This window comes from Hypanus sabinus, chromosome 9, assembly GCF_030144855.1.
Source record: "Hypanus sabinus isolate sHypSab1 chromosome 9, sHypSab1.hap1, whole genome shotgun sequence".
NCBI lineage: Eukaryota > Metazoa > Chordata > Chondrichthyes > Myliobatiformes > Dasyatidae > Hypanus > Hypanus sabinus.
In genome coordinates this window covers 161,856,170-161,882,541 of record NC_082714.1, presented here as the reverse complement: position 1 = coordinate 161,882,541, position 26,372 = coordinate 161,856,170, and the positions used below count along the sequence as shown (strand labels likewise).

The 26,372-nt window shown below is 48.5% G+C and overlaps 1 protein-coding gene across 4 annotated transcripts in view; it reads right to left on the bottom strand.

Moving 5' to 3' along the window:
• raly (RALY heterogeneous nuclear ribonucleoprotein) overlaps positions 1–26,372 on the bottom strand; it is a 228,721-nt gene that overhangs the window by 11,774 nt on the left and 190,575 nt on the right. For 3 of the 4 annotated variants that reach the window (XM_059978797.1, XM_059978794.1, XM_059978796.1), the window contains exons 6-7: positions 26,053–26,169; positions 2,922–3,088 (exon numbers count right to left, since the gene is read on the bottom strand). In XM_059978797.1, coding sequence (XP_059834780.1) covers positions 2,922–3,088; positions 26,053–26,169 — 284 coding nt within the window. The remainder of the gene's footprint in view (positions 1–2,921; positions 3,089–26,052; positions 26,170–26,372) is intronic. The other variant, XM_059978795.1, reaches the window with a different exon arrangement.

Sequence of the window (26,372 nt, the reverse complement as noted above, 5' to 3'; positions counted from 1 at the left end):
TCCTCCCTGGTTAACCGAAGCGCACCAGGGGGCGGTTGGTTGAGTCGCCGACAACCCGACCCGAGGTTACGTGGTACCAGGGCAAGGCAAGGCCTGGGTCGACATAGTAGTAGTACTATTTGAGTCATACGGTAAGTATATTGTTTGATTAAGCATTCTTGTTCATTTAAATTAATTATGGGTCATCTATAAAAGTAGACAAATTGCAAACGTCGTTACATTACCATGTGATATGTAGATGCCTCACGAAGACAAAGCAGAGTACTCGCCTTACTTCCCGACTGTCTTGTTTTCCACTGAGTTATCTTTATCTCTTGATGTTACAGAACGGAACAGCTGTGTAAGGGGCAACTTTTTCACCGAGAGGTGAAGTTGGAACAAACTGCCAGAGATTCAGAATCAGGTGCAATATTACTGACAAACATCATGGCGTTTGTTGTTATGCGTCTACAGTACATAAAAACTGAATTACAGTAAGATATATGTATAATAAGTAGTGCAAATCGAGAGTAAATACAGAAAGCTGATGGTGGAGAAGAAAAAGCGGTTCCTAAAACATTGAGTGTGTGTCTTCAGGCTCCTGTACCTCCTCCCTGATGGTAGCAATGAGAAGAGGGCATGTGGTTGAGGCAGGTACTTTAACAATTTTAAGAGACACTTGGACAGACTCATGGATAGGAGAGGTTTAGAGGAATATGGGTCAAACGCTGACAGGTGGGATTACTTTAGATGGGCAATGTGGTTGGCATGGATGAGATGGGCCGAAGGGCCTTTTCTTTTGATGCTGGATCACACAATGAGTAGTGGCCAGAATATCATACATCCAGGCACAGCTTTAATCGGCATTTACATTCACATGTATAAGGAATTTGCTGTGGTGTGTTGGTCAGGGTGAGTCATGCAAAAAAAATTTCAACAACTATAAAGAATAAAGTATTAGATAAAAATAAATTTAGAGATTAAAGTCCAGAGATGGAATAAAATGTGCATGGATACCAGCACACATTTATAATTATGGTTTGAAATATTTACAGTACAGTGCAGTGATGGGGGTAATAGATAAGAGTAGGTGGGGTGGGGGCTAACTAGATCAGATTAACTGCCTGGGGAGAGAAACTTTTAAGAAGGTGTGATGTGTTTATTTTAATAACACTCCAGCGCTTTCCAGAAGAAAGCTTTTGCAAAAGGCAGTTTGCAGGGTGGGTAGTGTCTGTAATGAATTTAGGAAAAAACCCTCCTTTCTGGAAAGCAGCCAACAGCAATCAGTGTGAATGTGATTACTGAGTGGCCCTGAATTACTGAGAGGTCTGAAGTCATCTGGACAAGATGGTGTACACCCCAGAGATCTGAGAGAGGCGGTTGAAGAGAGTGTGAAGGCATTAGTAATGATCTTTCAAGAATTACTCGATTCTGGAATGGTTCGGAAGACTGGACAATTGCAAATGTTGCTCCACTCTTCAGGAAAGATGAGAGGAAGAAGAAAGGAAACCGTTGACTCAGGTGTTGGAGTTGATTATTAAGGATGAGGTCTCAGGCTACTTGGAGGCACATGATAAAATAGACAATAGTCAGCATGGTTTCCCCAAGGGAGGATCTTGCCTGATAAATCTGTTGGAATTCTTGAAAAATTACAAGCAGGATAGACAAAGGAGAATTGGTTGATGTTGCGTAGTTGGATTTTAGCAAGGCCTTTGACAAGGTGCCACATGTGAGGCTGCTTAACAGGCTATGAGCCCGTAGTACTACAGGAAAGGTTCTAGCATGGATAAAGCAGTGGCTGATTAGCAGGAGGCAAAGAGTGGGAATAAAGGGACCCTTTTCTGACTGGCTGCCTGAGACTAGTGGTGTTCCACAGGGGTCTGTGTTGGGAATGATTCTTTTTATGTTATATGTCAGTGATTTGGATGATGGAATTGATGGCTTTGTTGCAAAGTTTGCAGATGATATGAAGATGGGTGGAGAGGCAGGTAGCTTTGAGGAAGTAGGGAAGCTACAGAAGGACTTTGCTTAGGAGAATGGGTAAAGAAATGGCAGATAAAGTGTTGGGAAGTGTACGGTCATGCACTTTGGTAGAAGGAATGAAAGAGATGACTTTTCTAAATGGAGGGAAAAAACTGAGGTGCAAAGGGACTTGGGAGGCCTTGTGTACAATTACCCAAAGGTTAATTTTCAGGTTGAGTCTGTGCTGAGGAAGGCAATGTTAGCATTCATTTCAAGAGGACTAGAATATAAAAGCAAGGATGCAATGTTGAGACTTTATAAAGCCCTGGTGAGGCCTCACTTGGAATATTGTGAGCAGTTTTGGGCTCCTGATCTTAGAAAGGATGTGCTGAAACTGGAGAGGGTTCAAAGGAGGTTCATGAAAATGATTCCAGGATTGAATGGCTTGTCATATGAAGAGTGTTTGATGGCTCTGGGCCTGTATTCACTGGAATTCAGAAGAATGAGCAGTGACTTCATTGAAACCTATTGAATGGTGAAAGGCCTTGATAGAGTGGATGTGGAGAGGATATTTCCTATGAAGAGAGAGTCTCAGACCAGAGGACACAGCCTCAGAATAGAGGGGCATCCTTTTAGAACGGAGATGAGGTGGGTTTTCTTTAGCCCGAGAGTGACAAATTTGTGGAATTCTTTACCACAAGCAGCTGTGGAGACAAGTCTTTTTGTAAATTTAATGTAGAGTTTGGCCGATACTTAATTGGTTGGGACTTGAAGGAATACGGGGAGAAGGCAGGAGATTGGGGCTGAGAGGAAAATTGAATCAGCCATGATGAAATAGCAGACTTGATGGGCCAAATAGCCTAATTCTGCTCCTGTATTTTATGACCCAATCAGATTAACAGTCTGAAGAATCAGAGTGAACCTGATAACCATCGAGAGACCCATTTCTCCTTCAGTGCCCCCTATCTTGTTGGACTCACCAATTCATCGTCGCAGTCGTTGTCTCCAGCCGTGTCACCTTGTTCCAGGTCAGTAGCTTCTCTCTCATCCACCTCAAACTGCTCCTCTGTGAGAGTTTCGGCAGTTTCTGAAGCAGAATCTCCATGAGACAACTCAGTCCTGCTGTCCTCGGCCTTCTTCCTCATCTCTGGAGAATGACGTGAGTTCAGACAAAGAGCATTTCCATGGAGTGAACTTTCCTCCCATAATCGACAGTCAGAGTGACCTGTGACCCACCTGTCTGAATATACAGTCAGACTGACCTGTGACCCTCCTGTCTGAACATACAGTCAGAGTGACCTGTGACCCTCCTGTCTGAATATACAGTCAGAGTGACCTGTGGTCCCGTCTGAATATACAGTCAGAGTGACCTGTGACCCTCCCGTCTGAATATACAGTCAGAGTGACCTGTGACCCCGTCTGTCTAAATATACAGTCAGTGACCTGTGACACTCCTGTCTGTATATACAGTCAGAGTGACCTGTGACCCCCTGTCTGAATATACAGTCAGAGTGACCTGTGACCCCCCTGACTGAATAAACAGTCAGAGTGACCTGTGACCATCCTGTCTGAATATACAGTCAGAGTGACCTGTGACCCTCCAGTCTGAATATACAGTCAGAGTGACCTGTGACCCTCCCGTCTGAATATACAGTCAGAGTGACCTGTGACCCCCTGTCTGAATATACAGACAGAGTGACCTGTGACCCTCCTGTCTGAATATACAGTCACAGTGACCTGTGACCCTCCCGTCTGAATATACAGTCAGAGTGACCTGTGACCCTCCCGTCTGAATATACAGTCAGAGTGACCTGTGACCCCCTGTCTGAATATACAGTCAGAGTGACCTGTGACCCTCCCGTCTGAATATACAGTCAGAGTGACCTGTGACCCTCCCATCTGAATATACAGTCAGAGTGACCTGTGACCTCCCTGTCTGAATATACAGTCAGAGTGACCTGTGACCCTCCCATCTGAATATACAGTCAGAGTGACCTGTGACCTCCCTGTCTGAATATACAGTCAGAGTGACCTGTGACCCTCCCATCTGAATATACAGTCAGAGTGACCTGTGACCTCCCTGTCTGAATATACAGTCAGAGTGACCTGTGACCCTCCTGTCTGAATATACAGTCAGAGTGACCTGTGACCTCCCTGTCTGAATATACAGTCAGAGTGAGCTGTGACCCTCCCGTCTGAATATACAGTCAGAGTGACCTGTGACCCTCCTGCCTGAATATACAGTCAGAGTGACCTGTGACCCTCCCGTCTGAATATACAGTCAGAGTGACCTGTGACCCTCCCATCTGAATATACAGTCAGAGTGACTTGTGACCTCCCTGTCTGAATATACAGTCAGAGTGACCTGTGACCCCCCTGACTGAATAAACAGTCAGAGTGACCTGTGACCCTCCTGTCTGAATATACAGTCAGAGTGACCTGTGACCCTCCTGTCTGAATATACAGTCAGAGTGACCTGTGACCCTCCTGTCTGAATATACAGTCAGAGTGACCTGTGACCCTCCCGTCTGAATATACAGTCAGAGTGACCTGTGACCCCCTGTCTGAATATACAGACAGAGTGACCTGTGACCCTCCTGTCTGAATATACAGTCAGAGTGACCTGTGACCCTCCCGTCTGAATATACAGTCAGAGTGACCTGTGACCCTCCCGTCTGAATATACAGTCAGAGTGACCTGTGACCCCCTGTCTGAATATACAGACAGAGTGACCTGTGACCCTCCTGTCTGAATATACAATCAGAGTGACCTGTGACCCTCCCGTCTGAATATACAGTCAGAGTGACCTGTGACCCTCCTGTCTGAATATACAGTCAGAGTGACCTGTGACCCTCCCGTCTGAATATACAGTCAGAGTGACCTGTGACCTCCCTGTCTGAATATACAGTCAGAGTGACCTGTGGCCCCGTCTGAATATACAGTCAGAGTGACCTGTGACCCTCCTGTCTGAATATACAGTCAGAGTGACCTGTGACCCTCCTGTCTGAATATACAGTCAGAGTGACCTGTGACCCTCCCGTCTGAATATACAGTCTGAGTGACCTGTGACCCCCCGTCTGAATATACAGTCAGAGTGACCTGTGACCCTCCCGTCTGAATATACAGTCAGAGTGACCTGTGACTCCCTGTCTGAATATACAGTCAGAGTGACCTGTGACCCTCCCGTCTGAATATACAGTCAGAGTGACCTGTGGCCCCGTCTGAATATACAGTCAGAGTGACCTGTGACCCTCCCGTCTGAATATACAGTCAGCGTGACCTGTGGCCCCGTCTGAATATACAGTCAGTGACCTGTGACCCCGTCTGAATATACAGTCAGAGTGACCTGTGACCCCGTCTGTCTAAATATACAGTCAGTGACCCGTGACCCCGTCTGAATATACAGTCAGTGACCTGTGACCCCGTCTGAATATACAGTCAGAGTGACCTGTGACCCCGTCTGTCTAAATATACAGTCAGTGACCCGTGACCCCGTCTGAATATACAGTCAGAGCGACCTGTGACCCTCCTGTCTGAATATACAGTCAGAGTGACCTGTGACCCTCCTGTCTGAATATACAGTCAGAGTGACCTGTGACCCTCCCGTCTGAATATACAGTCAGAGTGACCTGTGACCCTCCTGTCTGAATATACAGTCAGAGTGACCTGTGACCATCCCGTCTGAATATACAGTCAGAGTGACCTGTGACCCCCTGTCTGAATATACAGTCAGAGTGACCTGTGACCTCCCTGTCTGAATATACAGTCAGAGTGCCCTGTGGCCTCGTCTGAATATACAGTCAGAGTGACCTGTGGCCCCGTCTGAATATACAGTCAGAGTGACCTGTGACCCTCCCGTCTGAATATACAGTCAGAGTGACCTGTGGCCCCGTCTGAATATACAGTCAGTGACCTGTGACCCCGTCTGAATATACAGTCAGAGTGACCTGTGACCCCGTCTGTCTAAATATACAGTCAGTGACCCGTGACCCCGTCTGAATATACAGTCAGAGCGACCTGTGACCTCCCTGTCTGAATATACAGTCAGAGTGACCTGTGGTCCCGTCTGAATATACAGTCAGAGTGACCTGTGACCCTCCCGTCTGAATATACAGTCAGAGTGACCTGTGACCCCGTCTGTCTAAATATACAGTCAGTGACCTGTGACACTCCTGTCTGTATATACAGTCAGAGTGACCTGTGACCCCCCGTCTGAATATACAGTCAGAGTGACCTGTGACCTTCCTGTCTGAATATACAGTCAGAGTGACCTGTGACCTCCCTGTCTGAATATACAGTCAGAGTGACCTGAGGACCCATCTGAATATACAGTCAGAGTGACCTGTGACCCTCCCGTCTGAATATACAGTCAGAGTGACCTGTGACCCCCCTGTCTGAATATACAGTCAGAGTGACCTGTGACCCTCCCCTCTGAATATACAGTCAGAGTGACCTGTGACCCCACCTGTCTGAATATACAGAGTGACCTGTGACCCTCCCGTCTGAATATACAGTCAGAGTGACCTGTGACCCCCCTGTCTGAATATACAGTCAGAGTGACCTGTGACCCTCCTGTCTGAATATACAGTCAGAGTGACCTGTAACACTCCTGTCTGTATATACAGTTAGAGTGACCTGTGGCCCCCTGCCTGAATATACAGTCAGAGTGACCTGTGACCCTCCCGTCTGAATATACAGTCAGAGTGACCTGTGACCCTCCTGTCTGAATATACAGTCAGAGTGACCTGTGACCCTCCTGTCTGAATATACAGTCAGAGTGACCTGTGACCCACCCGTCTGAATATACAGTCTGAGTGACCTGTGACCCCCCGTCTGAATATACAGTCAGAGTGACCTGTGACCCTCCCCATCTGAATATACAGTCAGTGTGACCTGTGACCCCGTCTGAATATACAGTCAGAGTGACCTGTGACCCCCCTGTCTGAATATACAGTCAGAGTGACCTGTGACCCTCCTGTCTGAATATACAGTCAGACTGACCTGTAACACTCCTGTCTGTATATACAGTTAGAGTGACCTGTGACCCCCTGTCTGAATATACAGTCAGAGTGACCTGTGACCCTCCCGTCTGAATATACAGTCAGAGTGACCTGTGACCCTCCTGTCTGAATATACAGTCAGAGTGACCTGTGACCCTCCTGTCTGAATATACAGTCAGATTGACCTGTGACCCACCCGTCTGAATATACAGTCTGAGTGACCTGTGACCCCCCGTCTGAATATACAGTCAGAGTGACCTGTGACCCTCCCCATCTGAATATACAGTCAGTGTGACCTGTGACCCCGTCTGAATATACAGTCAGAGTGACCTGTGACCCCGTCTGTCTAAATATACAGTCAGTGACCCGTGACCCCGTCTGAATATACAGTCAGAGCGACCTGTGACCTCCCTGTCTGAATATACAGTCAGATTGACCTGTGGCCCCATCTGAATATACAGTCAGAGTGACCTGTGGCCCCGACTGAATATACAGTCAGAGTGACCTGTGGCCCCGTCTGAATATACAGTCAGTGACCTGTGACCCCGTCTGAATATACAGTCAGTGACCTGTGACCCCATCTGTCTAAATATACAGTCAGTGACCCGTGACCCCCCTGTCTGAATATACAGTCAGAGTGACCTGTGACCCTCCCATCTGAATATACAGTCAGAGTGACCTGTGACCCCCTGTCTGAATATACAGTCAGAGTGACCTGAGACCCTCCTGTCTGAATATACAGTCAGAGTGACCTATGACCCTCCTGTCTGAATATACAGTCAGAGTGACCTGTGACCCTCCCGTCTGAATATACAGTCAGAGTGACCTGTGACCCCCCTGTCTGAATATACAGTCAGAGTGACCTGTGACCCTCCTGTCTGAATATACAGTCAGAGTGACCTGTAACACTCCTGTCTGTATATACAGTTAGAGTGACCTGTGACCCCCTGTCTGAATATACAGTCAGAGTGACCTGTGACCCTCCCGTCTGAATATACAGTCAGAGTGACCTGTGACCCTCCTGTCTGAATATACAGTCAGAGTGACCTGTGACCCACCCGTCTGAATATACAGTCTGAGTGACCTGTGACCCCCCGTCTGAATATACAGTCAGAGTGACCTGTGACCCTCCCGTCTGAATATACAGTCAGAGTGACCTGTGACCCCCTGTCTGAATATACAGTCAGAGTGACCTGTGACCCTCCCATCTGAATATACAGTCAGAGTGACCTGTGACCCCCTGTCTGAATATACAGTCAGAGTGACCTGTGGCCCCGTCTGAATATACAGTCAGAGTGACCTGTGACCCTCCCGTCTGAATATACAGTCAGCGTGACCTGTGGCCCCGTCTGAATATACAGTCAGTGACCTGTGACCCCGTCTGAATATACAGTCAGAGTGACCTGTGACACCGTCTGTCTAAATATACAGTCAGTGACCCGTGACCCCGTCTGAATATACAGTCAGAGCGACCTGTGACCTCCCTGTCTGAATATACAGTCAGAGTGACCTGTGGTCCCGTCTGTCTAAATATACAGTCAGTGACCCGTGACCCCGTCTGAATATACAGTCAGAGCGACCTGTGACCTCCCTGTCTGAATATACAGTCAGAGTGACCTGTAACACTCCTGTCTGTATATACAGTTAGAGTGACCTGTGACCCCCTGTCTGAATATACAGTCAGAGTGACCTGTGACCCTCCCGTCGGAATATACAGTCAGAGTGACCTGTGACCCTCCTGTCTGAATATACAGTCAGAGTGACCTGTGACCCTCCTGTCTGAATATACAGTCAGAGTGACCTGTGACCCTCCCGTCTGAATATACAGTCTGAGTGATCTGTGACCCCCCGTCTGAATATACAGTCAGAGTGACCTGTGACCCTCCCGTCTGAATATACAGTCAGAGTGACCTGTGACCCCCTGTCTGAAAGTACAGTCAGAGTGACCTGTGATCCTCCCGTCTGAATATACAGTCAGAGTGACCTGTGACCTCCCTGTCTGAATATACAGTCAGAGTGCCCTGTGGCCCCGTCTGAATATACAGTCAGAGTGACCTGTGGCCCCGTCTGAATATACAGTCAGAGTGACCTGTGACCCTCCCGTCTGAATATACAGTCAGCGTGACCTGTGGCCCCGTCTGAATATACAGTCAGTGACCTGTGACCCCGTCTGAATATACAGTCAGAGTGACCTGTGACCCCGTCTGTCTAAATATACAGTCAGTGACCCGTGACCCCGTCTGAATATACAGTCAGAGCGACCTGTGACCTCCCTGTCTGAATATACAGTCAGAGTGACCTGTGGTCCCGTCTGAATATACAGTCAGAGTGACCTGTGACCCTCCCGTCTGAATATACAGTCAGAGTGACCTGTGACCCCGTCTGTCTAAATATACAGTCAGTGACCCGTGACCCCCCTGTCTGAATATACAGTCAGAGTGACCTGTGACCCTCCTGTCTGAATATACAGTCAGAGTGACCTGTGACCCTCCCGTCTGAATATACAGTCAGAGTGACCTGTGACCCCCTGTCTGAATATACAGTCAGAGTGACCTGAGACCCTCCTGTCTGAATATACAGTCAGAGTGACCTGTGACCCTCCCGTCTGAATATACAGTCAGAGTGACCTGTGACCTCCCTGTCTGAATATACAGTCAGAGTGCCCTGTGGCCACGTCTGAATATACAGTCAGAGTGACCTGTGGCCCCGTCTGAATATACAGTCAGAGTGACCTGTGGCCCCGTCTGAATATACAGTCAGAGTGACCTGTGGCCCCGTCTGAATATACAGTCAGTGACCTGTGGCCCCGTCTGTCTAAATATACAGTCAGTGACCCGTGACCCCCCTGTCTGAATATACAGTCAGAGTGACCTGTGACCCTCCTGTCTGAATATACAGTCAGAGTGACCTATGACCCTCCTGTCTGAATATACAGTCAGTGACCTGTGACCCTCCCGTCTGAATATACAGTCAGAGTGACCTGTGACCCCCTGTCTGAATATACAGTCAGAGTGACCTGTGACCCTCCTGTCTGAATATACAGTCAGAGTGACCTGTAACACTCCTGTCTGTATATACAGTCAGAGTGACCTGTGACCCCCCCTGTCTGAATATACAGTCAGAGTGACCTGAGACCCTCCTGTCTGAATATACAGTCAGAGTGACCTATGACCCTCCTGTCTGAATATACAGTCAGAGTGACCTATGACCCTCCTGTCTGAATATGCAGTCAGTGACCTATGACCCTCCCGTCTGAATATACAGTCAGAGTGACCTGTGACCCCCTGTCTGAATATACAGTCAGAGTGACCTGTGACCCTCCTGTCTGAATATACAGTCAGAGTGACCTGTAACACTCCTGTCTGTATATACAGTCAGAGTGACCTGTGACCCCCTGTCTGAATATACAGTCAGAGTGACCTGTGACCCTCCCGTCTGAATATACAGTCAGAGTGACCTGTGACCCTCCTGTCTGAATATACAGTCAGAGTGACCTGTGACCCTCCTGTCTGAATATACAGTCAGAGTGACCTGTGACCCTCCCGTCTGAATATACAGTCTGAGTGACCTGTGACCCCCCGTCTGAATATACAGTCAGAGTGACCTGTGACCCTCCCATCTGAATATACAGTCAGAGTGACCTGTGACCCCCTGTCTGAATATACAGTCAGTGACCTGTGACCCTCCTATATGAATATACAGTCAGTGTGACCTGTGACCCCATCTGAATATACATTCAGAGTGACCTGTGACCCCTGTCTGTATATACAGAGTGACCTGTGACCCTCCCCATCTGAATATACAGTCAGTGTGACCTGTGACCCCGTCTGAATATACAGAGTGACCTGTGACCCCCCATCTGAATATACAGTCAGTGACCTGTGACCCCGTCTGAATATACAGTCAGAGTGACCTGTGGCCCCGTCTGAATATACAGTCTGAGTGACCTGTGACCCCCTGTCTGAATATAGTCAGAATGACCTGTGGCCCCGTCTGAATATACAGTCAGTGACCTGTGACCCTCCTATATGAATATACAGTCAGTGTGACCTGTGACCCCATCTGAATATACATTCAGAGTGACCTGTGACCCCTGTCTGAATATACAGAGTGACCTGTGACCCTCCCCATCTGAATATACAGTCAGTGTGACCTGTGACCCGGTCTGAATATACAGTCAGAGTGACCTGTGGCCCCGTCTGAATATACAGTCAGTGACCTGTGACCCCGTCTAAATATACAGTCAGTGTGACCTGTGACCCCGTCTCTCTAAATATACAGTCAGTGACCCGTGACCCCCCTGTCTGAATATACAGAGTGACCTGTGACCCTCCCGTCTGAATATACAGTCAGAGTGACCTGTGACCCCCCTGTCTGAATATACAGTCAGAGTGACCTGTGACCCTCCTGTCTGAATATACAGTCAGAGTGACCTGTGACCCTCCTGTCTGAATATACAGTCAGAGTGACCTGTGACCCTCCCGTCTGAATATACAGTCAGAGTGACCTGTGACCCTCCTGTCTGAATATACAGTCAGAGTGACCTGTGACCATCCCGTCTGAATATACAGTCAGAGTGACCTGTGACCCCCTGTCTGAATATACAGTCAGAGTGACCTGAGACCCTCCTGTCTGAATATACAGTCAGAGTGACCTGTGACCCTGCCGTCTGAATATACAGTCAGAGTGACCTGTGACCCCCTGTCTGAATATACAGTCAGAGTGACCTGTGACCCTCCCGTCTGAATATACAGTCAGTGTGACCTGTGACCTCCCTGTCTGAATATACAGTCAGAGTGCCCTGTGGCCCCGTCTGAATATACAGTCAGAGTGACCTGTGGCCCCGTCTGAATATACAGTCAGAGTGACCTGTGACCCTCCCGTCTGAATATACAGTCAGCGTGACCTGTGGCCCCGTCTGAATATACAGTCAGTGACCTGTGACCCCGTCTGAATATACAGTCAGAGTGACCTGTGACCCCGTCTGTCTAAATATACAGTCAGTGACCCGTGACCCCGTCAAAATATACAGTCAGAGCGACCTGTGACCTCCCTGTCTGAATATACAGTCAGAGTGACCTGTGGTCCCGTCTGAATATACAGTCAGAGTGACCTGTGACCCTCCCGTCTGAATATACAGTCAGAGTGACCTGTGACCCCGTCTGTCTAAATATACAGTCAGTGACCCGTGACCCCCCTGTCTGAATATACAGTCAGAGTGACCTGTGACCCTCCTGTCTGAATATACAGTCAGAGTGACCTGTGACCCTCCCGTCTGAATATACAGTCAGAGTGACCTGTGACCCCCTGTCTGAATATACAGTCAGAGTGACCTGAGACCCTCCTGTCTGAATATACAGTCAGAGTGACCTGTGACCCTCCCATCTGAATATACAGTCAGAGTGACCTGTGACCTCCCTGTCTGAATATACAGTCAGAGTGCCCTGTGGCCCCGTCTGAATATACAGTCAGAGTGACCTGTGGCCCCGTCTGAATATACAGTCAGAGTGACCTGTGGCCCCGTCTGAATATACAGTCAGAGTGACCTGTGGCCCCGTCTGAATATACAGTCAGAGACCTGTGGCCCCATCTGTCTAAATATACAGTCAGTGACCCGTGACCCCCCTGTCTGAATATACAGTCAGTGTGACCTGTGACCCTCCTGTCTGAATATACAGTCAGAGTGACCTATGACCCTCCTGTCTGAATATACAGTCAGTGACCTGTGACCCTCCCGTCTGAATATACAGTCAGAGTGACCTGTGACCCCCTGTCTGAATATACAGTCAGAGTGACCTGTGACCCTCCTGTCTGAATATACAGTCAGAGTGACCTGTAACACTCCTGTCTGTATATACAGTCAGAGTGACCTGTGACCCCCTGTCTGAATATACAGTCAGAGTGACCTGAGACCCTCCTGTCTGAATATACAGTCAGAGTGACCTATGACCCTCCTGTCTGAATATACAGTCAGAGTGACCTATGACCCTCCCGTCTGAATATACAGTCAGTGACCTGTGACCCTCCCGTCTGAATATACAGTCAGAGTGACCTGTGACCCCCTGTCTGAATATACAGTCAGAGTGACCTGTGACCCTCCTGTCTGAATATACAGTCAGAGTGACCTGTAACACTCCTGTCTGTATATACAGTCAGAGTGACCTGTGACCCCCTGTCTGAATATACAGTCAGAGTGACCTGTGACCCTCCCGTCTGAATATACAGTCAGTGACCTGTGACCCCGTCTGTCTAAATATACAGTCAGTGACCCGTGACCCCGTCTGAATATACAGTCAGAGTGACCTGTGGCCCCGTCTGAATATACAGTCAGAGTGACCTGTGACCCCTGTCTGGATATACAGAGTGACCTGTGACCCTCCCCATCTGAATATACAGTCAGTGTGACCTGTGACCCCGTCTGAATATACAGAGTGAACTGTGACCCCCCATCTGAATATACAGTCAGTGACCTGTGACCCCGTCTGAATATACAGTCAGAGTGACCTGTGACCCCCTGTCTGAATATAGTCAGAATGACCTGTGGCCCCGTCTGAATATACAGTCAGTGACCTGTGACCCTCCTATATGAATATACAGTCAGTGTGACCTGTGACCCCATCTGAATATACATTCAGAGTGACCTGTGACCCCTGTCTGAATATACAGAGTGACCTGTGACCCTCCCCATCTGAATATACAGTCAGTGTGACCTGTGACCCCGTCTGAATATACAGTCAGAGTGACCTGTGGCCCCGTCTGAATATACAGTCAGAGTGACCTGTGACCCTCCCGTCTGAATATACAGTCAGAGTGACCTGTGGCCCCGTCTGAATATACAGTCAGTGACCTGTTACCCCGTCTAAATATACAGTCAGAGTGACCTGTGACCCCGTCTCTCTAAATATACAGTCAGTGACCCGTGACCCCCTGTTTGAATATACAGAGTGACCTGTGACCCTCCCGTCTGAATATACAGTCAGAGTGACCTGTGACCTCCCTGTCTGAATATACAGTCAGAGTGACCTGTGACCCTCCTGTCTGAATATACAGTCAGAGTGACCTGTGACCCTCCCGTCTGAATATACAGTCAGAGTGACCTGTGACCCTCCCGTCTGAATATACAGTCAGAGTGACCTGTGACCATCCCGTCTGAATATACAGTCAGAGTGACCTGTGACCCCCTGTCTGAATATACAGTCAGAGTGACCTGAGACCCTCCTATCTGAATATACAGTCACAGTGACCTGTGACCCTCCCGTCTGAATATACAGTCAGAGTGACCTGTGACCCCCTGTCTGAATATACAGTCAGAGTGACCTGTGACCCTCCCGTCTGAATATACAGTGACCTGTGACCTCCCTGTCTGAATATACAGTCAGAGTGCCCTGTGGCCTCGTCTGAATATACAGTCAGAGTGACCTGTGGCCCCGTCTGAATATACAGTCAGAGTGACCTGTGACCCTCCCGTCTGAATATACAGTCAGAGTGACCTGTGGCCCGGTCTGAATATACAGTCAGTGACCTGTGACCCCGTCTGAATATACAGAGTGTCCTGTGACCCCGTCTGTCTAAATATACAGTCAGTGACCCGTGACCCCGTCTGAATATACAGTCAGAGCGACCTGTGACCTCCCTGTCTGAATATACAGTCAGAGTGACCTGTGACCCTCCCGTCTGAATATACAGTCAGAGTGACCTGTGACCCCGTCTGTCTAAATATACAGTCAGTGACCTGTGACCCCCCTGTCTGAATATACAGTCAGAGTGACCTGTGACCCTCCCGTCTGAATATACAGTCAGAGTGACCTGTGACCCCCTGTCTGAATATACAGTCAGAGTGACCTGAGACCCTCCTGTCTGAATATACAGTCAGAGTGCCCTGTGGCCCCGTCTGAATATACAGTCAGAGTGACCTGTGGCCCCGTCTGAATATACAGTCAGAGTGACCTGTGGTCCCTGTCTGAATATACAGAGTGACCTGTGACCCTCCCGTCTGAATATACAGTCAGAGTGACCTGTGACCCCCCTGTCTGAATATACAGTCAGAGTGACCTGTGACCCTCCTGTCTGAATATACAGTCAGAGTGACCTGTGACCCTCCTGTCTGAATATACAGTCAGAGTGACCTGTGACCCTCCTGTCTGAATATACAGTCAGAGTGACCTGTGACCCTCCCGTCTGAATATACAGTCAGAGTGACCTGTGACCCCCTGTCTGAATATACAGTCAGAGTGACCTGAGACCCTCCTGTCTGAATATACAGTCAGAGTGACCTGTGACCCTCCCGTCTGAATATACAGTCAGAGTGACCTGTGACCTCCCTGTCTGAATATACAGTCAGAGTGCCCTGTGGCCCCGTCTGAATATACAGTCAGAGTGACCTGTGGCCCCGTCTGAATATACAGTCAGAGTGACCTGTGGCCCCGTCTGAATATACAGTCAGAGTGACCTGTGGCCCCGTCTGAATATACAGTCAGTGACCTGTGGCCCCGTCTGTCTAAATATACAGTCAGTGACCCGTGACCCCCCTGTCTGAATATACAGTCAGAGTGACCTGTGACCCTCCTGTCTGAATATACAGTCAGAGTGACCTATGACCCTCCCGTCTGAATATACAGTCAGTGACCTGTGACCCTCCCGTCTGAATATACAGTCAGAGTGACCTGTGACCCCCTGTCTGAATATACAGTCAGAGTGACCTGTGACCCTCCTGTCTGAATATACAGTCAGAGTGACCTGTAACACTCCTGTCTGTATATACAGTCAGAGTGACCTGTGACCCCCTGTCTGAATATACAGTCAGAGTGACCTGAGACCCTCCTGTCTGAATATACAGTCAGAGTGACCTATGACCCTCCTGTCTGAATATACAGTCAGAGTGACCTATGACCCTCCTGTCTGAATATACAGTCAGTGACCTGTGACCCTCCCGTCTGAATATACAGTCAGAGTGACCTGTGACCCCCTGTCTGAATATACAGTCAGAGTGACCTGTGACCCTCCTGTCTGAATATACAGTCAGAGTGACCTGTAACACTCCTGTCTGTATATACAGTCAGAGTGACCTGTGACCCCCTGTCTGAATATACAGTCAGAGTGACCTGTGACCCTCCTGTCTGAATATACAGTCAGAGTGACCTGTGACCCTCCTGTCTGAATATACAGTCAGAGTGACCTGTGACCCTCCCGTCTGAATATACAGTCTGAGTGACCTGTGACCCCCCGTCTGAATATACAGTCAGAGTGACCTGTGACCCTCCCATCTGAATATACAGTCAGAGTGACCTGTGACCCCCTGTCTGAATATACAGTCAGTGACCTGTGACCCTCCTATATGAATATACAGTCAGTGTGACCTGTGACCCCATCTGAATATACATTCAGAGTGACCTGTGACCCCTGTCTGGATATACAGAGTGACCTGTGACCCTCCCCATCTGAATATACAGTCAGTGTGACCTGTGACCCCGTCTGAATATACAGAGTGACCTGTGACCCCCCATCTGAATATACAGTCAGTGACCTGTGACCCCGTCTGAATATACAGTCAGAGTGACCTGTGACCCCCTGTCTGAATATAGTCAGAATGACCTGTGGCCCCGTCTGAATATACAGTCAGTGACCTGTGACCCTCCTATATGAATATACAGTCAGTGTGACCTGTGACCCCATCTGAATATACATTCAGAGTGACCTGTGACCCCTGTCTGAATATACAGAGTGACCTGTGACCCTCCCCATCTGAATATACAGTCAGTGTGACCTGTGACCCCGTCTGAATATACAGTCAGAGTGCCCTGTGGCCCCGTCTGAATATACAGTCAGAGTGACCTGTGACCCTCCCGTCTGAATATACAGTCAGAGTGACCTGTGGCCCCGTCTGAATATACAGTCAGTGACCTGTGACCCCGTCTAAATATACAGTCAGAGTGACCTGTGACCCCGTCTCTCTAAATATACAGTCAGTGACCCGTGACCCCCTGTCTGAATATACAGAGTGACCTGTGACCCTCCCGTCTGAATATACAGTCAGAGTGACCTGTGACCCCCCTGTCTGAATATACAGTCAGAGTGACCTGTGACCCTCCTGTCTGAATATACAGTCAGAGTGACCTGTAACCCTCCTGTCTGAATATACAGTCAGAGTGACCTGTGACCCTCCCGTCTGAATATACAGTCAGAGTGACCTGTGACCCTCCTGTCTGAATATACAGTCAGAGTGACCTGTGACCATCCCGTCTGAATATACAGTCAGAGTGACCTGTGACCCCCTGTCTGAATATACAGTCAGAGTGACCTGAGACCCTCCTGTCTGAATATACAGTCAGAGTGACCTGTGACCCTCCCGTCTGAATATACAGTCAGAGTGACCTGTGACCCCCTGTCTGAATATACAGTCAGAGTGACCTGTGACCCTCCCGTCTGAATATACAGTGACCTGTGACCTCCCTGTCTGAATATACAGTCAGAGTGCCCTGTGGCCTCGTCTGAATATACAGTCAGAGTGACCTGTGGCCCCGTCTGAATATACAGTCAGAGTGACCTGTGACCCTCCCGTCTGAATATACAGTCAGAGTGACCTGTGGCCCCATCTGAATATACAGTCAGTGACCTGTGACCCCGTCTGAATATACAGTCAGAGTGACCTGTGACCCCGTCTGTCTAAATATACAGTCAGTGACCCATGACCCCGTCTGAATATACAGTCAGAGCGACCTGTGACCTCCCTGTCTGAATATACAGTCAGAGTGACCTGTGGTCCCGTCTGAATATACAGTCAGAGTGACCTGTGACCCTCCCGTCTGAATATACAGTCAGAGTGACCTGTGACCCCGTCTGTCTAAATATACAGTCAGTGACCTGTGACCCCCCTGTCTGAATATACAGTCAGAGTGACCTGTGACCCTCCCGTCTGAATATACAGTCAGAGTGACCTGTGACCCCCTGTCTGAATATACAGTCAGAGTGACCTGTGGCCCCGTCTGAATATACAGTCAGAGTGACCTGTGGCCCCGTCTGAATATACAGTCAGTGACCTGTGGCCCCGTCTGAATATACAGTCAGAGTGACCTGTGACCCTCCCGTCTGAATATACAGTCAGAGTGACCTGTGGCCCCGTCTGAATATACAGTCAGAGTGACCTGTGACCCCGTCTGTCTAAATATACAGTCAGTGACCCGTGACCCCCCTGTCTAAATATACAGTCAGTGACCCGTGACCTCCCTGTCTGAATATACAGTCAGAGTTTCCCGTGACCCCCCTGTCTGAATATACAGTCAGAGTGACCTGTGACCATTTCTGCTTTAAACAACAGTCACAGCAAACTGTGAAGAGACAGAACCGCTCAGCGTGAAATGCTGGAGAAACTCAGCAGGTCAAGCAGCATCTATGGAGGGGAATAAATAATTGATGTTTTGACCCATGACCTTTCATGAACTCACAATGAAGGGTCTCTGCCTGAAATGTCGACCATTTGTTCCCTTACACAAGAGATTTTGCAGGTGCTGGAAATCCAGCCCTTGAAACAGAATGGGCTGGAGGAACTCAGCAGTTCAGGCAGCATCTATCCAGAGGAATAATTGTCAGTATTTCACGCTGAGACCTTTCATCTAGATCTCCTGAAGGCCTGGGCACAAAACATTAACAATGCATCTCCATTAAAAAAAGATGATAATATTTTCCTCTGTCGTTTTGCTCGAGGCACGACTGCACAGGCATGTGGACGGCAGTGAGTTCGTCTGGCGGGAAAGGAGGGCAGCTTTACAGAGCAGGCATCGGAGCAGAGGGAGACCGAGTAGGAAGGCTTTGGCTCAACGGAGCGTCAGCGCTAACGCGTTGAGGTGAGGTAAGTTATCTGTGAAGAATAGGAATAGGAAGTATGTCTGTGAGGCCGGTGTTCCGTACTGGGTGTCGGATATGGGTTGTCCGGGAGACTCCCACCCTCCCAGACGGCCAGGTGCACTGAGCTGCAGCTCCTTAGGGACCGGGTTAGGGAACTGGAGAGGCAGCTCAATGACCTTCGCCTAGTCAGGGAAAGTGAGGAGGTGATAGAGAGGAGCTGTAGGCAGGCAGTCACACCGGGGCCTCGGGAGTTAGATAAGTGGGTAACAATCCAGAGAAGGAAGGGCAGAAGTCAGATGCTAGAGAGTACCCCTGTAGCTGTCACCCCTAACAATAAGAACTCCTGCTTGAGTACTGTTGTGGGGGAACAGCCGACCTGAGGGAAGCAACAGTTGCTGCAGGGAAAGGAAGAGGAAGGCAGCAGTGATAGGGGACTCTATAGTCAGGGGGTCAGATAGGCGATTCTGTCAACACAGGAAAGAAATTCAGATGGTAGTTTGCCTTCCAGGTGCCAGGGTCCAGGATGTTTTTGATCGCGTCCAAGATATCCTGAAGTGGGAAGGTGAACAGCCAGAGGTTGTGGTACACATTCGTACCAATGACATAGGTAGGAAAAGGGAGAAAAGCAGACTACAGGGAGTTAGGAAAGAAGTTGAAAAGCAGGACCTTAAAGGTAGTAATCTTGGGATTACCGCCTGTGCCACGCGAAAGTGAGAATAGGAATAGAATGAGGTGGAAAATAAATTCGTGGCTGAGGGATTGGAGTGGGGGCAGGGATTCAGATTTCCGGATCATTGGGACCCCTTTTGGGGCAGGAGTGACCTGTACAAAAAGGACGGGTTGCACCTGAATCCCAGGGGGACCAATATCCTGGTGGGGAGGTTTGCTAAGGCTAATGGGGAGAGTTTAAACTAGAATTGCTGGGGGGTGGGAACCGAACTGAAGAGATGGAGGAAGAGGTGGTTGGCTCACAAATAGAGAAAGCTTGGAGACTGTGTGTGAGGGAGGATAGGCGGGTGATAGAGAAGGGACGCACTCAGACCAATGGTTTGAGATGTGTCTATTTTAATGCAAGAAGCATCATGAACAAAGCAGATGAGCTTAGAGTATGGATCAGTACTTGGAACTATGATATTGTGGCCATTACAGAGACTTGGATGGCTCAGGGGCAGGAATGGTTACTTCGAGTGCCGGGCTTTAGATGTTTCAAAAGGATAGGGAGGGAGGCAAAAGAAGTGGGGGTGTGGCACTGCTGATCAGAGATAGTGTCACAGCTGCAGAAAAGGAGGGATTGTCTCCTGAGTCTCTGTGGGTGGAAGCTAGGAACAGCAAGGGGTCAATAACTCTTCTGGGTGTTTTTTATAGAGCACCCAATCGTAGCAGGGACATCGAGGAGCAGATAGGGAGACAGAATCTGGCAAGATGCAATAATAACAGGATTGTTGTGGTGGGAGATTTTAATTTCCTCAATATTATAAGACCTCAGGAGCAGAAGTAGGCCATCCGGCCCATCGAGTCTGCCCCACCATTCAATCATGAGCTGATCCACTTCATCCATTCAAGCCTCTGCTTTCACACCATACCCTTGATGCCCTGGCTAATCAAGAACCTATCCTTCTCTGCCTTAAATACACCCAATGACTTGACCTCCACAGCCGCTCGTGGCAACAAATTCCACAGATTTACCACCCTCTGACTGAAGTAATTTCTCACATCCCAGTCCTTCAATTCTGAAGTTGTGCCCTCTTGTCCTGGACTCCCCTACCGTGGGAAATAACTTTGTAATACCTGATCTGTTCAGGCCTTTTAACAGTTGGAATGTTTCTATGAGATCCCACTCATTCTCCTGAACTCCAGGGAATACAGCCCAAGAGCTGCCAGACGTTCCTCATACGGTAACCCTTTCATTCCTGGAATCATTCTTGTGAATCTTCTCTGAACTATCTCCAATGTTAGTATATCTTTTCTATAATAAGGAGCCCAGAACTGCACACAATACTCCAAGTGTGGTCTAGCGAGTGACTTATAGAGCCTCAACATCACATCACTGCTCTTGTATTCTATACCTCTAGAAATGAATGCCAACATTGCAGTTGTTGCCTTCACCATTGACTCAACCTGGAGGTTAACCCTTAGGGTATCTTGCGCAAGGACTCCCAAGTCCCTGTCTCAATATTGATTGGCATCTCCCTAGAGCGGGGGTTTAGATGCGGAAGAGTTTGTTAGGTGTGTTCAGGAAGGTTTCCTGACACAATATGTAGATAAGCCTATAAGAGGAGAGCCTGTACTTGATCTGGTATTGGGAAATGAACCTGGTCAGGTGTCAGATCTCTCAGTGGGAGAGCATTTTGGAGATAGTGATCACAATTCTAACTCCTTTACCATAGCATTGGAGAGGGATAGGAACAGACAAGTTATGAAAGCGTTTAATTGGAGTAAGGGGAAATATGAGGCTATCAGGCAGGAACTTGGAATCATAAATTGGGAACAGATGCTCTCAGGGAAATGTACGGCAGAAATGTGGCAAATATTCAGGGGATATTTGTGTGTAGTTCTGCATAGGTACGTTCTAATGAGACAGAGAAAGGATGGTAGGGTACAGGAACTATAGTGTACAAAGGCTGTTGAAAATCTAGTCTAGAAGAAAAGCTTACAAAAGGTTCCAAAAGCTAGGTAATGTTAGAGACCTGGAAAACTATAAGGCTAGCAGGAAGGAGCTTAAGAATGAAATTAGTTGAGCCAGAAGGGGCCATGAGAAGGCCTTGGTGAGCATGATTAAGGAAAACCCCAAGGCATCCTGCAAGTATGTGAAGAGCAAGAGGATAAGATGAGAGAGAATAGGACCGATCAAGTGTGACAGTGGAAAAGTGTGTATGGAACCAGAGGAGATAGTGGAGGTACTAAATGAATAGTTTCTCTCAATTCCTCCGCCTCCACCACATCTGCTCTCAGGATGAGGCCTTTCATTCTAGGACAAAGGAGATGTCTTCCTTTTTTAAAGAAAGGGGCTTCCCTTCGTCCACTATCAACTCCGCCCTCCATCACGTCTCCCATATTTCACGCACCTCTGCCCTCACCCCATCCCCCTGCCAGCCCACCAGGGATAGAGTCCCCTGGTCCTCACCTATCACCCTACCAGCCTACAGATCCAACGTATAATCCTCCGTAACTTTCGCCACCTCCTACGTGATCCCACCACCAGCCACATCTTCCCCTTCCCCCCACTCTCGGCTTTCTGCAGGGATTGCTCCCTACGTGATTCCCTTGTCCATTCATTCCCCCCATCCCTCCCCACCGACCTCCCTCCAGACGCATCCCTGCAAAACGGAAGTAGTGCTACACCTGCCCCCACACTTCTTCCCTCACCACCATCCCAGGCCCCAGACAGTCCTTTCAGGTGAGGCACCACTTCACCTGCGAGTCAACTGGGGTGATATACTGTATCCGGTGCTCCCGATGTGGCCATTTATACATTGGGGAGACCCGCTGCAGACTGGGAGACCGTTTCGCCGAACACCGGCGCTCAGTCCTCCAGCAGTGGTGGGATCTCCCTGTGGCCACACACTTCAATTCCACAGACCACTCCCACTCCGACATGTCTGTCCGTGGCCTCCTCTACCGTCAAGATGAGGCCACACGCAGGTCAATGGAGCAACACCTTATCTCCCGCCTTTGTAGCCTCCTACCTACCGGCATGAACACAGACCTCTGTTGATACCCCTGCCCTCCGCCTTACCTCATCCCTATCTATAATTTTAGTCTGGTTCTCTTTCTCTCTCTTTTAACCCCCTCACTATAATCTCCCCCCCCCAGCCCTACCTTTCTTTCTCTCTTATTTCCCATAATTCTCCACCTTCCCCCTGGCCCATTTCCCTCCAGCCTATCACTTCCCAGCTCTCTACTTCATCCCTCCCCCCACTTCTTATCCCCTCTCCACCATCCCATGTTACTTCACTCCTGATGAAGGGTTTCGGCCCGAAACGTCATCACTCCCTCCTCCCACAGATGCTGTCTGGCCTGCTGAGTTCTGCCAGCATTTTGTGTTTTTATTTATTTCCAGCATCTGCAGATTCACTCGTGTTGCTAATGAATAGTTTGCTTCAGTATTCACTGCAGGAAAGGATTTTGGCGATTGTAGGGATGACTTACAGCAAACTAAAAATCTTGTGCATATATACATTCAGAAAGAAGATGTGCTGGAGCTTTTGGAAAGCATCAAGTTGGATAAGTCATCGGGCCCGGATGAGATGTACTCCAGGCTACTGTGGGAGGTGAGGGAGGAGATTGCTGAGCCTATGGCAATGATCTTTGAATCATCCATGGGGATGGGAGAGGTTCTGGGGGATTGGAGGGTTGCGGATGTTGTTCCCTTTTTCAAGAAATATAGTTGAGGTAGCCCAGGGAATTATAGAACAGTGAGTCTTACCTCAGTGGTTGGTAAGTTGATGGAGAAGATCCTGAGAGGCAGGATTTATGAACATTTGGAGAGGTATAATATGATTAGGAATAGTCAGCATGGCTTTGTCAAGGGCAGGTTGTGCCTTATGAGCCTGATTGAATTTTTTGAGGATGTGACTAAACACATTGATGAAGGTAGAGCCATAGATGTAGTGTATATGGATTTCAGCAAGGCATTTGATAAGGTACCCCATGCAAGGCTTATTGAGAAAGTAAGGAGGCATGGGATCCAAGGGGACATTGCTTTGTGGATACAGAACTGGCTTGCCCACAGAAGGCAAAGAGTGGTTGTAGATGGGTCATATTCTGCATAGAGGTCAGTGACCAGTGGTGTGCCTCAGGGATCTGTTCTGGGACCCCTTCTCTTTGTGATTTTTATAAATGACCAGGGTAAGGAAGTGGAGGGATGAGTTAGTAAATTTGCTGATGATACAAAGGTTGGGGGTGTTGTGGATAGTGTGGAGGTCTGTCAGAGGTTACAGCGGGACATCAATAGGATGCAAAACTGGGCTGAGAAGTGGCAGAGAGTGAACCCGGATAAGTATGAAGTGGTTCATTTTGGTAGGTCAAATATGATGGCAGAATATAGTATTAATGGTAAGACTCTTGGCCGTGTGGAGGATCAGAGGGATCTTGGGGTCCAAGTCCATAGGACACTCAAAGCAGCTGCGCAGGTTGACTCTGTGGTTAAGAAGGTGTACGGTGTATTGGCCTTCATCAATCGTGGAATTGAATTTAGGAGAGATTTACAAGGATGTTGCCTGGATTGGGGAGCATGCCTTATGAGAATAGGTTGAGTGAACTCGGCCTTTTCTCCTTGGAGCAACTGAGGATGAGAGGTGAGCTGATAGAGGGGCATTGATTGTGTGAATAGTCAGAGGCTTTTTCCCAGGACTGAAATGGTTGCCGCGAGAACACAGGTTTAAGGTGCTGGGGAGTAGGTACAGAGGAGATGTCAGGGGTAAGATTTTTTACGCAGAGAGTGGTGAGTGTGTGGAATGGGCTGCTGGCGCTGGTGGTGGAGGTGGATACGATAGGGTCTTTCAAGAGACTCTTGGATAGGATCAGGGAGATAAGAAAGATAGAGGACTATGGGTAAGCCTAGGTAATTTCTAAGGTAAGGACACATTCAGCATAGCATTGTGGGCCAAAGGCCTGTATTGTGCGATAGATTTTCTATGTTTCTATGTTTATTCTCCTAAACACAAGGGGTTTTACAAATGTGTAAATCCAGAGTAAAACACACAAAATGCCAGAGGAACTTAAAGGGCGGGAGAAACAGGGCTAATCTTTTTGGTCGACAATCATTCATCAGAACTTGGAAAATTGGCAATGAAGATAAAATGTTTAGTAATGCAAATAAGGTGGGAGGAGTCAGGAAGAACTGAGAGGATGAGAGCATGTTGGGTGTAAGTGGATTCTGTCTTGGGGGTTGGAGGCCATTGAGGGGTTTAGCAGATAGCATGGAGCGGCGAAGGTGGAAGGACGTTGATTATTGGAAGCCACCAGAGGAATACATTTGTAAAGGCAGTGATACTGCACACAGCACATTACAATGACCTAGACTGTCACTAACTATCTTAGGCCTCTGAAGTTCCCCATATTATTCCCACACTGCCCAGTCTGTCCTCGACCTCCTGTACTGCCTGGGTAAGGCCATAACCCAAACCAGAACCAAACACTAGAGTACATTCCAGGCTGTTCAGCCCACAATGTTGTGCCAACCTTATAACCCAAGATCAATCTAATCCTCTCCTCCTACATAGTCTCTATTTTCCATCTGCCTATCTTAAATGCCCCTAATCCATCTGCCCCTACTGCCAACCCTGGGAGAGTGTTCCACATCCCACCACTGTCTGTGTAAAAAACCTACCTCTGACATCTCCCCTATACTTTCAATTATGTGCCCTTGTATTAACCATTTCCGCCCTGGGACAAAGTCTCTGTCTTTGCCTCCTAGCATCTTGTACACCTCTATTAAGTCACCTCTCAATTTCCTTTACTCCAAAGAGAAAAGACTTAGCTCACTCAACCTATCTTCAAGAGACGTGCTCTCTGCTCCAGGCAAATCTCCTCTGCACCCTCTCTAAAGCTTCCACATCCTTCCTATAATGAGGCAGCCAGAACTGAACACAATATTACAAGTGAACCAGATGAATAACTATCTTACTCCGCTCGGACAGCACTGCTTCAGCTCTGGTAGAGGCAGACTGCAATCTGCTCTGCTCCAGGACCAGGGACCAGGAGTGTTGCCACAGGAAAGCGGCCCCAAGCCTCCAGAAACTCAGCAGCAGGCCAAACAAGAGAATAGCATCCATCACCGAGGAGCTCACCTCCCAGGCCATGCTCTTTTCTCATCACTACCATCAGACAAGAGGTTCAGGAACAGTTAGTACCCTACAACTGTCAGGCTCCTGAACCAGTGTGGATAACTTCACCCACCTCAACACTGAACTGACTCCACAATCTATGAACTCACTTGCAAGGACTCTTCAACTCATGTTCTCAGTATTATTTATGTATTTTGTATTTGCAGTTTGTCTTTTGCACATTGGCTGTTTGTCAGTCTTTGTTTTATTGTTTTTCATTGATCCTATTGTACTACTTTGTCCTTCTGTGAATGCCCGCAAGACAGTGAGCCTCAGGGCAAGGGTTCTCATGGCGAGTGAGCCTGAGGGCGAGGGTTCTCGCGGCGAGTGAGCCTCGGGGTAGTACGTGGTGACGTATACGTACTTTGATAATAAAGTTACTTTGAGCTTGGAAGTCACGGGGCAAAGGGCAGGAGTGAGGGAGTGCGGAACCATTCACCCACCTGTATGACCCACTTTCTCCTTTGCAATCTCCTCCAGCCGCCCAAGAAGAGAATCAATGTTGGATTTAATCTGCATCAGCTCGAGTTTAATCCGTTGCAGCTCATTGGATTTTACTGCTGAGAGAGAGAGAGAGAGAGAGAGATTGGGACAGATGTGACTAACGTTTCACCAGGAGGTGATGTCCGACAGGAACCAATTGAGTCCGGGTTCAATTCCCGCCACTGTCCATGAGGAGTTTGCACCTTCTCCCTGCGACCACATGGGTTTCCTCCGGGTGCTCTGGTTTCCTCCCACAGTCCAAAGACGTTGTCAGTGAGCT